We start from the raw sequence: 13614 nt of genomic DNA, 5'->3' as shown, positions 1-13614 counted from the left end.
GGGAGGGAGACGCAAGAGGGAAGAGATATGGGAACATATGTATATGTATAACTGATTCACTTTGTTATAAAGCAGAAACTAACACACCATTGTAAAGCAATTTTACTCCAATAAAGATGTTAAAAAAAAAAACAGGTGCCAGGAACATTTCCACAATTCCATTGCAAGCCCTCCCTCACAAAATGATTCTCACCTACCCCCATCCCACAGAGAAATCAAAATCTTCCTGAACCATACATACTCCTATAAGAATGGCAGCTCCATATACATTGCAGTCACTGTCAGTTTACTTACCCAAGGTATTTTCCAATGAGAGGTCTTCAATTTTTACTTAAGAAAAAAATACTGCACGACCAGGATACATACATATCATTTGGGGGAGTAAAACCATCTACATACCGACCAAATTTTATATTCTGTGAACCAAATCTACAATCAGCCTGTAAATGTAAATCAGCTCTACACTTATCTGGCTATTAAGCACAAATTTAGAATTTCTTACTAGAAGGAATCCAATTTAGTTATGGCATTAAATGTGTGCTTTTTTCCTCTCTGAGAGACAGTAATATAATTGAATTCTGTCCATCACAGCAGATCAGGACTACTCATCTTTGTCCAACAATCACGTCTGTAAAGGCCAGAGAAGGCAGTACTGATACTTTTCCAGCACAAACTACTAGTTAAATATCAGCTGAGGAGAATGAGTTCAACCAACCAAACAGCAACTCAGGCACCATGAAACTGGATTTGCGGAGGCTGGTGTGTGTGTTGCAGGCGAAGGAGCAGATGACTACCCTCAGCCAGCAAACACCCTTGCCCTCAGCTGACATCACCTTTCCAGATGGCTGGCTCAACCATTGCTAGATTGTTTAAAATAAAGACATCGTCTGTGTTTTCACTTAGAAATGTGTACACTGAGGTGCAGAAGGAAAGAAAAAAAAAGTCACGGATATAATCACGTGATCGATCAAATACTGCTTAAACCTATAGCCACATTTGGTAGCACTGTCTCTGTCTTTTAAAGAATTGAAAAGCACTGTGCTCTGGGATAATGATATAAGAACAACTGCTTTAAATTAAATGCAACAAGTAGACCTTGTAACATGACCAAAATCCATCCCAGGCTTTTTCTAAATTCCAAAGGCACCAAATTCCTCTTTAACAGTATTTGATAAGAAATGCTTAACACTTTTCTTTTCATATATTTCCTGTAATTACACATTTATAACAAAATGTGGATTTACTTGGCAGCCAAACCAAAGTGTTTCATATTGCTCTTAGATTGCAACCCTTGCTGCTGAAATACAGTATACTAAAAATGAAATAACTTTTCCATTTTAATGTGGTTATAAGCTTCCTGCTAGGCAGCAACCTAATTGATACTTTTGATGTTAGCTTTTTTTAAGACACACTATCCTTCATCATCTACAGAGTATTTTAACTATAGATCTCTTGCAGTCTTCCCAAAGTTGACAGAGAGAAGGGGGAAGGGGTGGGAGGAGGAAGGCCACTTTATCAAAGTCATTGGAAATACAAGGTATTAATTATGTTAAATGAAGAAATATGGGCATTTGGTTACTTTTGTGGGTCAGAAATATTTTAATCTGACACTGCCAGCCAGCTGCCTCTCCCTGAACAGCCGCCCCCCTGCATTTATATCAGTTGCAGGGACACATCAAAGCTCCAAAAAGTGAGGAAAGCCACCGCCAGTGGGGCCTTTCCCCCTCCCCCCACCAAGGTCACAGTTTTAACTAGAGCGACCGCAGTGTTATCCACTACAATCAGTAATAAGGCCATGACCCTTTTTTACATTTTGGAAGTATGCATAGATGTTAGAAAAATTGGTAAACCCTTAGCCCAAAGGGTGGGGGGGAATGCCCCAGTGAATGGAAAATCAAACTTTTGTGATATTTAGAAAAGAAAACAAATGGTGTTCTCAATTGCTCCCAGTCAAAGCAGAGTTGGCTCACACAGATGCAGCTGACTTCTAAGCTTTGCTAAATCGGCCAAGCACACGGTCCAGGAGCAGAGTTACAGGGAGGGGAAACATAGCTGTCGGCCCCGATGCCCGAACGCGCTTTATTAAAGCGACGCATGGAAACTTTGGATATGTACAATCAAAGAAGCCAACAGCAATTACGTAAATGCAACGTATCTCTTGTATGACCAGAGCAGGGACTTCTACAAGGTCACCTAGTAACATTTAAAAAATCCATTCTATTTCATAAAAGTTTTCTGATCAAGGGATCAGATAATGTGTTAAGAAGTCAGGTCACTACAACGTGTAATAATTGTGCAAAACAAAACAAAAACAACAACCCTGCTTTACACTATGAAAAACAAGCTTTTCGTGAACTGTACTTTATTTCTATTTTTGATTCCAGTAGCATATTAACATTTTGGGCAAATGCATTTATAGATGATTCTACTTTCAATAAATTTTTTATTTGAATCATAGATAAGTACCACATTTTTTCTTCTTTGACTTCAACTGCAGAAAATTCTCAAAGGAATTAATTGAACCACGGGTACTAATTTTAAGAAACTAACCCTTTGCATGTAATATTCAGGCAAACAGAACTTATCTGTTCTAGGACTGGGTTTTGGGAGTACTTATGGTAGAATTTTTTAAAAATAGGAATTAATCAGCATAAAACAAGGATACACCATGCTTGTCTTGAACCTTACATTACATTACAGGTAGAGAGTGCGGCATCTTTTAGGTAAAAACACAACAAACAAAACACAATAACTAAACCCCACAAGACACAAGTGAAAAGACAAAGGCCCTCCCTTTCCCTGCCTCTGAAAAGGAACGGATGAAGCCAAGGGCCTTTTCACTCTTGTTGACTCATTTCAACCTTACCCAAATGTTTGTGTTTCACTGTAGCTCTCCCACCTCCTCAAGGATGTTAAAAATGCACAAGATCTCTGTATAAAGATATTCATTACGGAGCTGCCTGTACTTTTTCTAATCTTAATTCGATAAAAATCCACATATCATGAGTCAGGCTTACCAACTAATTTTAAGTCAGGAATAAAAGGATTTAGAAATACATTTGCCTGCAATCACTTCACAGTTTTCTTCTTTATTTCAGATACTACTTCTTGGAATAAAAATGGAGTGATAAGAAATTTCATTTCTTTTGATAGTTCATTGCCGTTAGAGGTGACAACTACCAGCACAAAGAATGTAAAACTAAACCGAACAGAACCTCTCTCAGCTGACGCTGGGTATACCGTCTCTGAAATTAGTACAGAGCAACGTTCAATTTTGAAAATAAGCAGAAGTAAACATATTGATTTTCTGTTCCTATGTGTAATTCTTATTAAGTAATCAAAGGCAAAAAAAAAGAAAAAAAAATCCGAGCTGAGACAGTGAGGACTATAACTCTATTCTCAGGCTTTCAAGGAGAAAATTTATTAATACATATGGATTCCTAAGTTTGTGCTTTAAATGAGAAAAATTATGTACATATATTTGATTTGTTGATGTTACATTGTGTCAAGAAAATATGCAAGCTGATATACAAATAATTTTCCCTTACATACATACAAGCAAATACATTTCTGACAGTGAAACCTGTGAACTTCATATCAATTTTCTGAGCTTTCAGCATTGTCATTATTTGCTAACTTCTACATTTTCTAAATACGTAAGACCTTTATTTTAAACAAATGTAGTCAGACTAGTCTTGTTTTTCCACTGATGTCTAAATAAAATTCCTTTACTAGAGCTTCCTTACTGCCTCATGTACTATTCCTCTCTCGCTTTAAGCAAATATCGGAATCAGGCTATTAGTGCAACTTGAATTGCATTGTTAAGACATGAAAGTTGAAATTATTCAAAAGTCTGGATGAAGACAGCCTGATATTTGATGCAGTATTAATGCAATCTGTCTAATCTCAGCTAAAGATTCACTACCAAAATTACCAACAATTATAATAGCTACATGAATTCAGTAAAATACTTTTGAAAAAGTTACCAGCCTTGTCGGTCTAATCTGATTTTTCAAAATGACTCAGAGATTTAGCTTAATTACATGAAAGCAGTCGATGTTGGATTAAAACAAATACCAACCACAAAAAGTCATGCACATAGTCTAGCACTCTTTCTAAAAAATGACGGAAACGCTTCAAAAACTTGGCATAAAGGTGCAGGTACTAACGTTACAAGAGATTTGATGGGTCACGTAAAGAATAAGAAATCATCTCCCAGAAGTTTGAAGGACAAGAAAATAAAGCTTTCCATGAATGTAGAAAAAAAAATCTGAGTATAAGCAAAATATCCATGATTAAATAAAACTGTAGATGATTGAAATTGACTAGCATTTTACAATATTAATGCTAATGGTTCTTCGTAGTCTTGTTTGCACGTTTAACAGCTTCCATTAAAAAGGAAAAAAAAAAAGGCTTGTATGCAGGAAGGAGAAGCGAAGGGAAAACTAAAGCCATACATGGTAAGGATGGAGATAGAAGAAATATCGAATCAGCTAGAAATATACAATAGCAGTTTCCAATGTTGGGTCAGGAAATAAGGTAGTTAGAGAAAAGTTGCAAACCAAAGAGAAAACACTTTTAGGAAATGGCAAAATTAAAACAGAAGTAGATATGTAAAATAGATGAATGAAGACAAGGTCTTCCTGCACCAAGGGAGTTGTTTAGGAGAAACAGTGTCCGTTTGTGGCCAGCGATAATACTTTCCATTCAATAGAGTTTGCAGCTTGCTGATTCATATGATTGCAGGCTGGCGCCCTGCTGGCGAGCCTCTCCACTGAAATTAAATCCACTCTCTTCAGTTATAAATTATAATGCTCTATAAACAACACTCCCATTGGGAATGGGGAGAGAGAGAAAGAGAAGAAGAGAAGGAGAGGGAAGAGTGGAAAAAAAAAGAGGAAGAGAGGAAGGCAGAGAGAAAAAAAAAAGAGCCGGAGAGGGAGAGCGTTTCTGCACAGTCCACTCACTGTTTAATGTTCTGCTCTTCTGCAACAAACAAGGGGAGTAGCTCTTCCCCAGATATCATTCCTGCTGTAATTCCTACTCTGTTTGATGTAGAGCCCAGAGAGGAACGTGGGACAGTAATGTGAGTCTATAAGGAAAAGCACTTAGGAATCAATGAGTATGCAAGAAGATAAAACCATAAAATAGATTTTATACATGGATTTTTCAAATCCATTATTGAATATAGCTTTGGAGTCCCAGGGGAGAACCAAAATAAAATAAAATTCTTGATTCTATTTAGATAAATTAGATCTACATGTGGCACATCTTTTGATATCCAAATCAATCAGAGATATTCCCTCAAAATGCCCAGGCAGGCAAAGGAAACATAGGAAAGCAAAGATAAAAAGAATCATGCCCAAACAGCCACAGACAAGGAGTCCAGAATGAAAAGAAAGTTCAATGATTTGATCACCCACAGCACCTAGAGATTAAACACATTTTTTTTTCATGAATGTCTATCTCAGAATTCAATGTTAAATTTATAGGAAAGTGAAACCTCAACTGTTTAATGTTGAAGAGTTTCTTGGTTGTTTTTTTTTTTTAAAGGTGGTTTCAGAAGGAAAAAAATAGAAAATATTCAGTTTTGTCAATTTCCTAAATAACTCTTGAAAGAGTCCATTGTAGAGTTGGTTTGTATGCATCAGTTTCAGGGCATTAAATTATATCTATATTCCACATTTCTTTTGTGTGTCAGTCTTTCTTAGGACTGATTTATGCCCCAAAGTGGGGTAGAAACAATTATTGTCATATGCCAATTAGTATTCCAAAGGATCACGTCCACAGGTTACTCATCAACTACAAAAGGACACAGTTCCATATGAAAAAACACCTTTGAAATTTCTTACTAAACGATGAACCTGCACATAAAAAATGTCAGCGGAGGCAGGGGTTGGAGGGGATGAGAGAGAGGGACGGAAGAGGCGGGGAGAGAAGCAAACCTGGTCAAACCTAGGTTTGAATGTGATGTAGGAAAGCAGCAAACCTGCAAACCCAAGATGCGTTTCCAGTGAGGAAACTCAAGGCAAACAGAATCCTCCACAAACCCGATTCCCATTTCTCTCTTATTTACGCAGACCCAGTATTACTCCCATTTTCCTTCCAACGTAACAAGATGAAAGACAACTCCCGTTTCCTACTCTAGTCACAGAGAGAAGAAAGAAAGCAAAGGGGACTGAGATTTCAGTTTTAGACCTGAAGGAACTGTACCAAGCTAAATTCCAAACTGTGAAAAAAACTTTAAAACTGAAACATTGACCCAAACCTTAACCAGAGAATTAGGTTTAGGAACAACTCTGATTTTGCTCGCGCTCTCTCTCTCTTTTTTTTTTAAAACGTGTCTGGCTGATTGTCTCTCTCTGTCTCTCTGCTTTTGGTTGTGGTGCATACCAAGTAAATTATTTGCTGATAGGTGAATCTCAGCAAATGCTTTTCTTCCTTTGAATGCCTGGTGAGCTTGTTGGGAAAAGTCATTTAAGTCACTTAAAACAATCCCATGAAAAGTAAAACTCAATTCTGAAATAAGAGTATAACTTAGAGCTTAAAAATAAATTAAATAAAGGAAACATTAAAAGATAAATGGAGCAGGATGCTCTGTGGCTGAGGTAATCTGAGTGGAAAGGGAAGAAGGAGGGTTACGTTAATAAATGATTAAAAGGCCTTAACAAGGGCCTATCAGGTTGACCAGGAAAGCATTCTTCTCTTCGGCTCCTCCTCGAGACCACCTTTTTTACATTTGTTCTCAGTGCTGATCAATATGGTTTTCATTTGCTGATTTCCATAATGCCATATGTGATCTGCCAGCCTGACATAATGAAGCTAGAAAGAGCTGAAGTCATTTGAGCATTCTCGCTTGCATGACTGTCGCCAGTTCACCAAATGCCTGTTATCTGAAAGTCAGTATTTTTCTTTTGCTTATTGACAAATACCAGCAGTGTTTGCCCCTAGACAGATGTAAAACCTCAGCATTGGGTGACAAATTTAAGTTAAGATTCAAGTTAAATAATACACTTTTTCTGGAGAGTTTTCTCTTTTTCTTTTTTTTGCCACCACTCAACCTGTAATTTAAGTTGGATTAAACACAGAAAAACAAGATTTAAGTGTGAATTTTCCATTTCTGAACACAAATGCTCACTTCTGTTGATAAAGCAATAAATCACGAAGAATAAAGCACACATACTTGATGATGCCACCAAAGCCTCAGGACATATTTATTGCTCCAATTCAAGCTTTCCTATAAAGATATCAATTTAGTTGGCCCACTACTAATTGTCTCTGATAACGTTCACAGAAATTCATATCGAACGATGTTTATTAAATTTTTACTCCCTAAGTTTCTTTAATCTATGCTCTAGGATGGAGAAACATTTTTATCACATGTAAGCCTCTCACGCCTTTTTTTTCATTGTACAGCAAAATGAGTTTGTTGAGGTCATCTCACATGAGGGAGCTATGCAAGAACCTTCCATGATACCTGACATGTCTCATTACAAATTCTCTGTATTGTGCATTGGTCACTTTTCCATATTCAAAAGACAATTTCAAGGAAAAGTGCCGACAGGAACACATTTCTGAAATGATTTCTTTTGTTTTTTGCAAGCCAAAAAAAAAAAAAAAAACCCCACAAGAAACAGTTGCATTCAATCAAAAGAACACTTCAAGTTTACATTTTAAAAACAAAACTATATTTAGTGACAGTAACTTCATTCACAATAGATTTTATTCCTTTTTACATTAAACACATTAAATAATGAATAATCTGGTGATTAACTGATAAAGTCATGTTTTAGTTCTCAAGAATGTGAAAGTCTGTGGTGGTAGTTTTGTCCCAGAACTATGAAAACAAAGTCACGAAGTTTTGCCAAAAAAATCTCCCTGAGTTTTCCCAAAAAGGTGAATGTGTCATGGCTGAGTCAGCGCCCAAAGTTTTATAAATAGTTCTATCTCCAAATATTGCATTTGCTCCAACACGTAGTTCAAAATCTCTGCTTTATTACATGGTTTTTCTTTTTCCCCTTCCTTCCTTCCTTCCTACTTTCCTTCCTTCCTCCCTTCTGTCTGTCCTCCCTCCCTTTCCTTCATTCTTTCCCTCCCTCCTTCCTTCCTTCTTTGCTTCCTTCCTTCCTCCCTCCCGCCCTTTCTTCCTTCCACCCTCCCTCCCTTCCCTTTTTATACATGCTTATCCAGCAAAGGACATAGCTGGCTCACAAGAAAACAAAACAAAACTGAAGGAAGGCAGTGTGACATATATCTACAGGAAAAATCCTTCAAGAGAACCAAGCAGTCCCAGGGGATGAACACGAAGCTTACTTACTCAGCCCTTGCTTCCTTTCTTTAAAATGGATTGCTGTCTGTTTATTCTTTCTCATAATTCCTTTATCACCAGTAAAGGGATACTTAAACGATGAGATCTTTAAACTGGCTAGTTGCAGAACATGGACTGTTCTGAAATGTTTGTTGGTGGTGGTGGTTGTTTGTTAATTCCTTTGGAAAACACTAGCAGATTATACCCACAAATGGGAAGATAGGAGTTCAGACATCACCATGTTACTAAAGAATCTTATAAATGCTGTTGCGTTCTGATACTAAAGTTGATAATGAGGTTAAATAGAGAAGTTTAGCAAAAAAATCAGAAAACAACAAGCCAATACAAGGATTCTAAAGGCATACAAAGGTGGAAAGAATGCATTTCAGGGACCTTTCCCTGGGGCTCTGAGATTTGGGGCTTATGGAAAAAGCAAAGGATAAAGAACACGTGGTCTGTCTAAAAGTACCAAGATACCTTCTCTTGTGAATTCCAAATTAAGTAAATAGGAGCTGTCACATTACTATGGGGGGATTGGTGAGGTCAGATCTTTTAAGCACATTGAGTCATCTCTTTCCTTACGATAGTCATAGTAAAAACCGTTAACGCAGCACGAAAACCAAGAGAAAAGGTAATTTTGCCTAGATGTGAACCAGGGTGAAAGGCAGGAGTAATATTCTTAAAGTCTAGTGGAACTAGTGGCAGACTACCCTACGGGGTATTTGGCCACTCACCTTTATGCTTTCCTTAACATGGCCTCAGTTGCCTTAACTCTAAAATATCAGCCACCAAATCCAATTATTAGAAGTTATACAAGTAACTGACACATTGAGAGGTCAGATTAACACTCTCCTACCTCATAACACTATGATAACAACAAGTTAGAATAGTTGAAAAGACTCACAAAAGATGGAATCATAATCAGAACAGACTTCTAAAGTGAGGTAATGAGGTGGAGGGTATGGCAGGAAAGGGCCACTCTTATTTGCAGAAGCAACAAGAAGACAAAGAAAGTTCTATGGACAATGGACAGACGAGAAAACTATCAAGGTTCTTCTGAGCTCTAGTGAACTCAGGAGGATTAGGAGAAAAATTGTTAGAGTAAGATGATGGAAGAAAAAAATTTTTTTATAACTGTATATTGGTTTTTAATTAATTAATTAATTAATTTTATTTTTGGCTGCGTTGGGTCTTAGTTGCTGTGCGCGGGCTTTCTCTAGTTGCGGCGAGTGGGAGCTACTCTTTGTTGTGGTGTGCGGGCTTCTCACTGTGGGGGCTTCTCTTGTTGCGGAGCACGGGCTCTAGGTGTGCAGGCTTCAGTAGTTGAAGCACGCGGGGTCAGTAGCTGTGGCTCGCGGGCTCCAGAACGCAGGCTCAGTAGTTGTGGCGCACGGGCTTAGTTGCTCCGCGGCATGTGGGATGTTCCCGGACCAGGGCTCGAAACCATGTCCCGTGCATTGGCAGGCAGATTCTTAACCACTGCACCACCAGGGATGTCCCTGAAGAAAATTTTTAAAAGAAGGACCAAGGAAAGGCATTATCTCCTGCAATGTCAGGGCAGCATAAATAAGAAAGTTCAATAATAAGTGGTTCACATATAGAAAAAAATCTCTGTGAGGCTGTTGGTAGTTCCTCTGCCACGTGGGGCAATCCTATCTTTCACCGCTTTGCAGAGGGAGGTGTACCCACCAAACTCGAGGGCACCTTTCTCTCCAAAAGGAAAATGACCAGGAATCTGCAGTACTGGGATAGTTTTGGTCTTTTTTTTTTTTTTTTTTTTAACGTAACCTCAAGATTTTACACTCTTCATAATAAAATGAAACATGAAGTTTAGAACTGGATCACTTGATTCTCTTATCTCCTTCCAGTTCAAGGAAAGGATAACCTAGTCTGCCTACTATAGCCTCTGCTCCTTGTCATAATGCTGCTCTCTGTGGGCAGAGGATCCTTGCCCTTCTTGTACTGGGTCACATAGTGGGGTTAGTGCTTGCCACACTTCTTACAGGAAGTTCGCTGGGTTTTAGCAACGTTCGCCACACTCGGGGTAGCGTGATCAGCTCGGAAAGCTGTGGTCTATTGTCATCGCCACTGTATCCACAGTACTTGCAAGAGCTCCCGAAATGGGGCAGTTATTTAAAACGTGAATGCTGAATGATGGAGATCTTTAGAAGCTACGAGAGGATTTGCAGAAGTCCTTAACATGTTTTGTATTTTTTTAATAGCAGTAGCAAAATTAAAGAAGCAGGAGAATCAGGAGGCAGTAGTAGCAGCAGCAGTAGCTGTGGTCATCAAGGCCTCAAGTGACAAGCTGGCAGTGCAGGTGAAATCTGGTCATCTAGATGTGGCTCCCCAGAAATCTGTGGCTCAGCGCCTTATCATCAGTAGAGATTTACGCCCCTTCAACCGGGCTCCCAGGAAACTCTGAACTACAAAAGAAGGTTTGAGCAAGGGTGGAAAACCAAGATCTTGAGTAACGGAAGGATTTATAGTCAAGTTTAGCAAGTGAGAAATGAAATGATGAGGTTAAGTACCTTATTAGTAATGCTCGGGTCAGGACCAGGTCAGGATGGGTTAAGACAGAAGAGCTCTGTCACAAGCTCCAGAAGCAGTCTGGATGGTGCAAGGCATTTTAAACATGGCCTCAGTTTCCTGAACTCTAAAATAGCAGCCACCAAATCCAATTATTAAAAGGTCTACAAGAGCAAATCCAAGTGTAATCAAGGAAGGCAAAGGAACGGGGAGAGTTGAGAAACCTGTCTGTGGAAGGCAGATAAAAGAGAGGACTGCATTATTTTATCTCGTGATCAATGGGGAACTCTACGCCGGGAGCAGAATTACTATCTCTAGAGCAGGTAGGGCTCTATCACACAGCTTGTCCGATGGTTCCCACTTTTCAGTCCACGCGGGTGGTGGTGATTATTTTTAATGTATTCCTCCTTCAATAAGTCATAAATAAGCTTACCTAGTCAAATGACCACAATAAATGATGAGAAATAACACACTGACCCATAAGCAGCAAAGACCCAGAAGGCAACACTTAAAACATAAACTTCCAAGAGCAACTTGATCGGGTTTCATAAATCAGAGCGACCATGCCCTAAAAAGTGGGAATGAGAGCTCCAGTAATTGCAGCCTTCTGTCTGGAAGCATACAGTAAAAATAGCCACAGTAAGCACTCCTCCTGACCAATCAATAGACTCCTATTAACCTCCCGGCCAATTACAGAATGATTGGCTAAGCAAACAAAGAATTATTGGCTGTTTAGCTGGGACTTTATTCAGGCCTCCCTCTTCCCCTGTTTCTCATTCTGTTCCTCTGCTCCCCACCCCCTTTCCTGTGAGGGAAAAAAACTTCTGCAAACACCTGATATTCATCTAAGTCTCTGCAGTTGTACAGTCTTGTTAAATTGTTACCACCTTTTCCACAAGCAGTTTTGGCAATTAACCTCATGGCCAGGGACTTCAAAGAAAACAACTGTTGAGTTTAACCTCTCTGAGCTACCATAGATTCTTTTATGATTTTTCCTGAAACACTTTCATCCAGAGAGGAAAAAATGCAGACTGATAAAATGAATGTTTATTTTAATATTTGGTTAATTAAGGAGACCAACGCCTCAGACATGCGCCATAAAGTGGTGTGCTCGCTTCTCAAAGTCTCCACAAAGTGAGGTTTTATTTTAATTTACATTCCCAACACATGTGTGCTTCTCTGCTTGTCCACAAATCCTACATTTGCTGGAATCCGAGGATTTGATACATTTGACCCTCTCTTGCCCCTGTTCACAAATCTCTCATATGTTTCTCCAAACTGTTTATAAGTTCAGAATGAAAAAGGCATGTAAAGTTAATACTAAGAACCAAAGTTGCCATTAAAAATCTATTTTCATTTTATATTTTTACCCTCATAGATACACTTTTTACATTAAAAGCAAGGCTAATCCCCAACTCTCAGGAGAATAAACTACTAGCAATAAAGATCAAAATATATGACTGAACAAGCAATACAATTCTTCTTGAGTAATCTTGTGGCCTAAGTGTTTCAATGCAATTTATGCTATGTAACCAGCTTTTTACAGCTGTATATAATAATAATCATGGGCCTGATCTTACCAGCTGAAGGCAGGTTTGTGGAGGTGTGTTAACTCCTTCAGGCCACAAAGTTCATATTAGAATTTTAACAAAAGTGATTGAATATTTAGTAGATCCTGAGAACTACGGATTTCTCCTCTGTCTCTGGCAAGGTCAGGCCTTGTAAAATTGCCACTAATACTTTAGCCACTCTGTGAAATGAAGAACTCTACAAACGGTTTAGAGTATTTGTGTAGCTCTTCTAGAAGTACAATGAGGTTGAAATAATAAATCTGCAGCAACAGCAACAGAGCTTTTGTTTGTTATTTATAGTCACCAATACCTTCTTGTTATAATTAACTCCCCCCAAAGCCATACATAACTGTTCTCTGGAAGATGACACTCTATGGTACAGTACTACAAGATGTGATAATTTTGTTAAGGGCCTGGCTTTAACCAAACAGCATTTTTCTGCCAAAACTATCCCCAGCTCCATCCCCACAAATCTAGGGGAGAAAGGAGAGAGCCCAGTAACACCTAGTTTTTGGAGATAGGCCTGGGGGTAAAGCTCTACTTTTGCTACTGATTGGCTATACTGAAAGTGGCCAAATACAAGTAACTATCCCTATCTTGTAGGGATGTTGTGAGGATACAATGGGGTTGAGTATATAATGCAAAAGTCACAAACTTTTATTTGGCCTGTACTGGTTTAAAAATCAGGAAATATCCATAAAAATGTGAATTTCCTGTCTCTCTTGACTAAATGGAAGGTCTGGCAACACTAAGCCCACATTTCTGCAACAGCGACATGGAACGGAGTAGCGACAGAACCTTAAATGCAGGTAATTTGCTATATATAGTTCCCCGGCTTAAACCTGGCCATCGGAGCATCTGAGTTTTTGAACCCTCCATGGATAGCTTAAAACAGAGTTTGGAACTGTGTTTGGTGCACAGTGTTTGGTACATAGTAAGTACTCAATAAAAGAACTACTACACCAAATAAAATCCGTTGACTCCAAAATGGAGAGAGGTTTCACAGATATCAGCTAAACATTTTATGCGGCACAGAATACATCAAGTTCTGGAAATAATTTTTTAAAACGTCCATGTAGGGCTTCCCTGGTGGCGCAGTGGTTGCGCGTCCGCCTGCCGATGCAGGGGAGCTGGGTTCGCGCCCCGGTCTGGGAGGATCCCGCATGCCGCGGAGCGGCTGGGCCCGTGAGCCATGGCCGCTGAGCC

At 38.9% G+C, this 13614-nt stretch overlaps 1 protein-coding gene across 12 annotated transcripts in view; it reads right to left on the bottom strand.

The window, feature by feature from the left end:
* The window catches only part of BCAS3 (BCAS3 microtubule associated cell migration factor), a 576467-nt gene that overhangs the window by 195522 nt on the left and 367331 nt on the right, over positions 1-13614 (bottom strand). Inside the window, exon 25 of one of the 12 annotated variants that reach the window (XM_055090063.1) lies at positions 8235-9807. The exons of the other annotated variants lie outside the window; for them this stretch is intronic. Within the exon in view, the coding sequence (XP_054946038.1) occupies positions 9683-9807 (125 nt within the window). The 3' untranslated portion in view covers positions 8235-9682. Of the gene's footprint in view, positions 1-8234; positions 9808-13614 lie in introns of those variants that run through there. 12 annotated transcript variants of the gene reach the window in all.

The sequence above is a fragment of the Physeter macrocephalus genome, chromosome 14 (assembly GCF_002837175.3).
Source record: "Physeter macrocephalus isolate SW-GA chromosome 14, ASM283717v5, whole genome shotgun sequence".
In the NCBI taxonomy this organism is placed as follows: domain Eukaryota; kingdom Metazoa; phylum Chordata; class Mammalia; order Artiodactyla; family Physeteridae; genus Physeter; species Physeter macrocephalus.
This window is presented reverse-complemented; position numbering and strand designations above follow the sequence as displayed.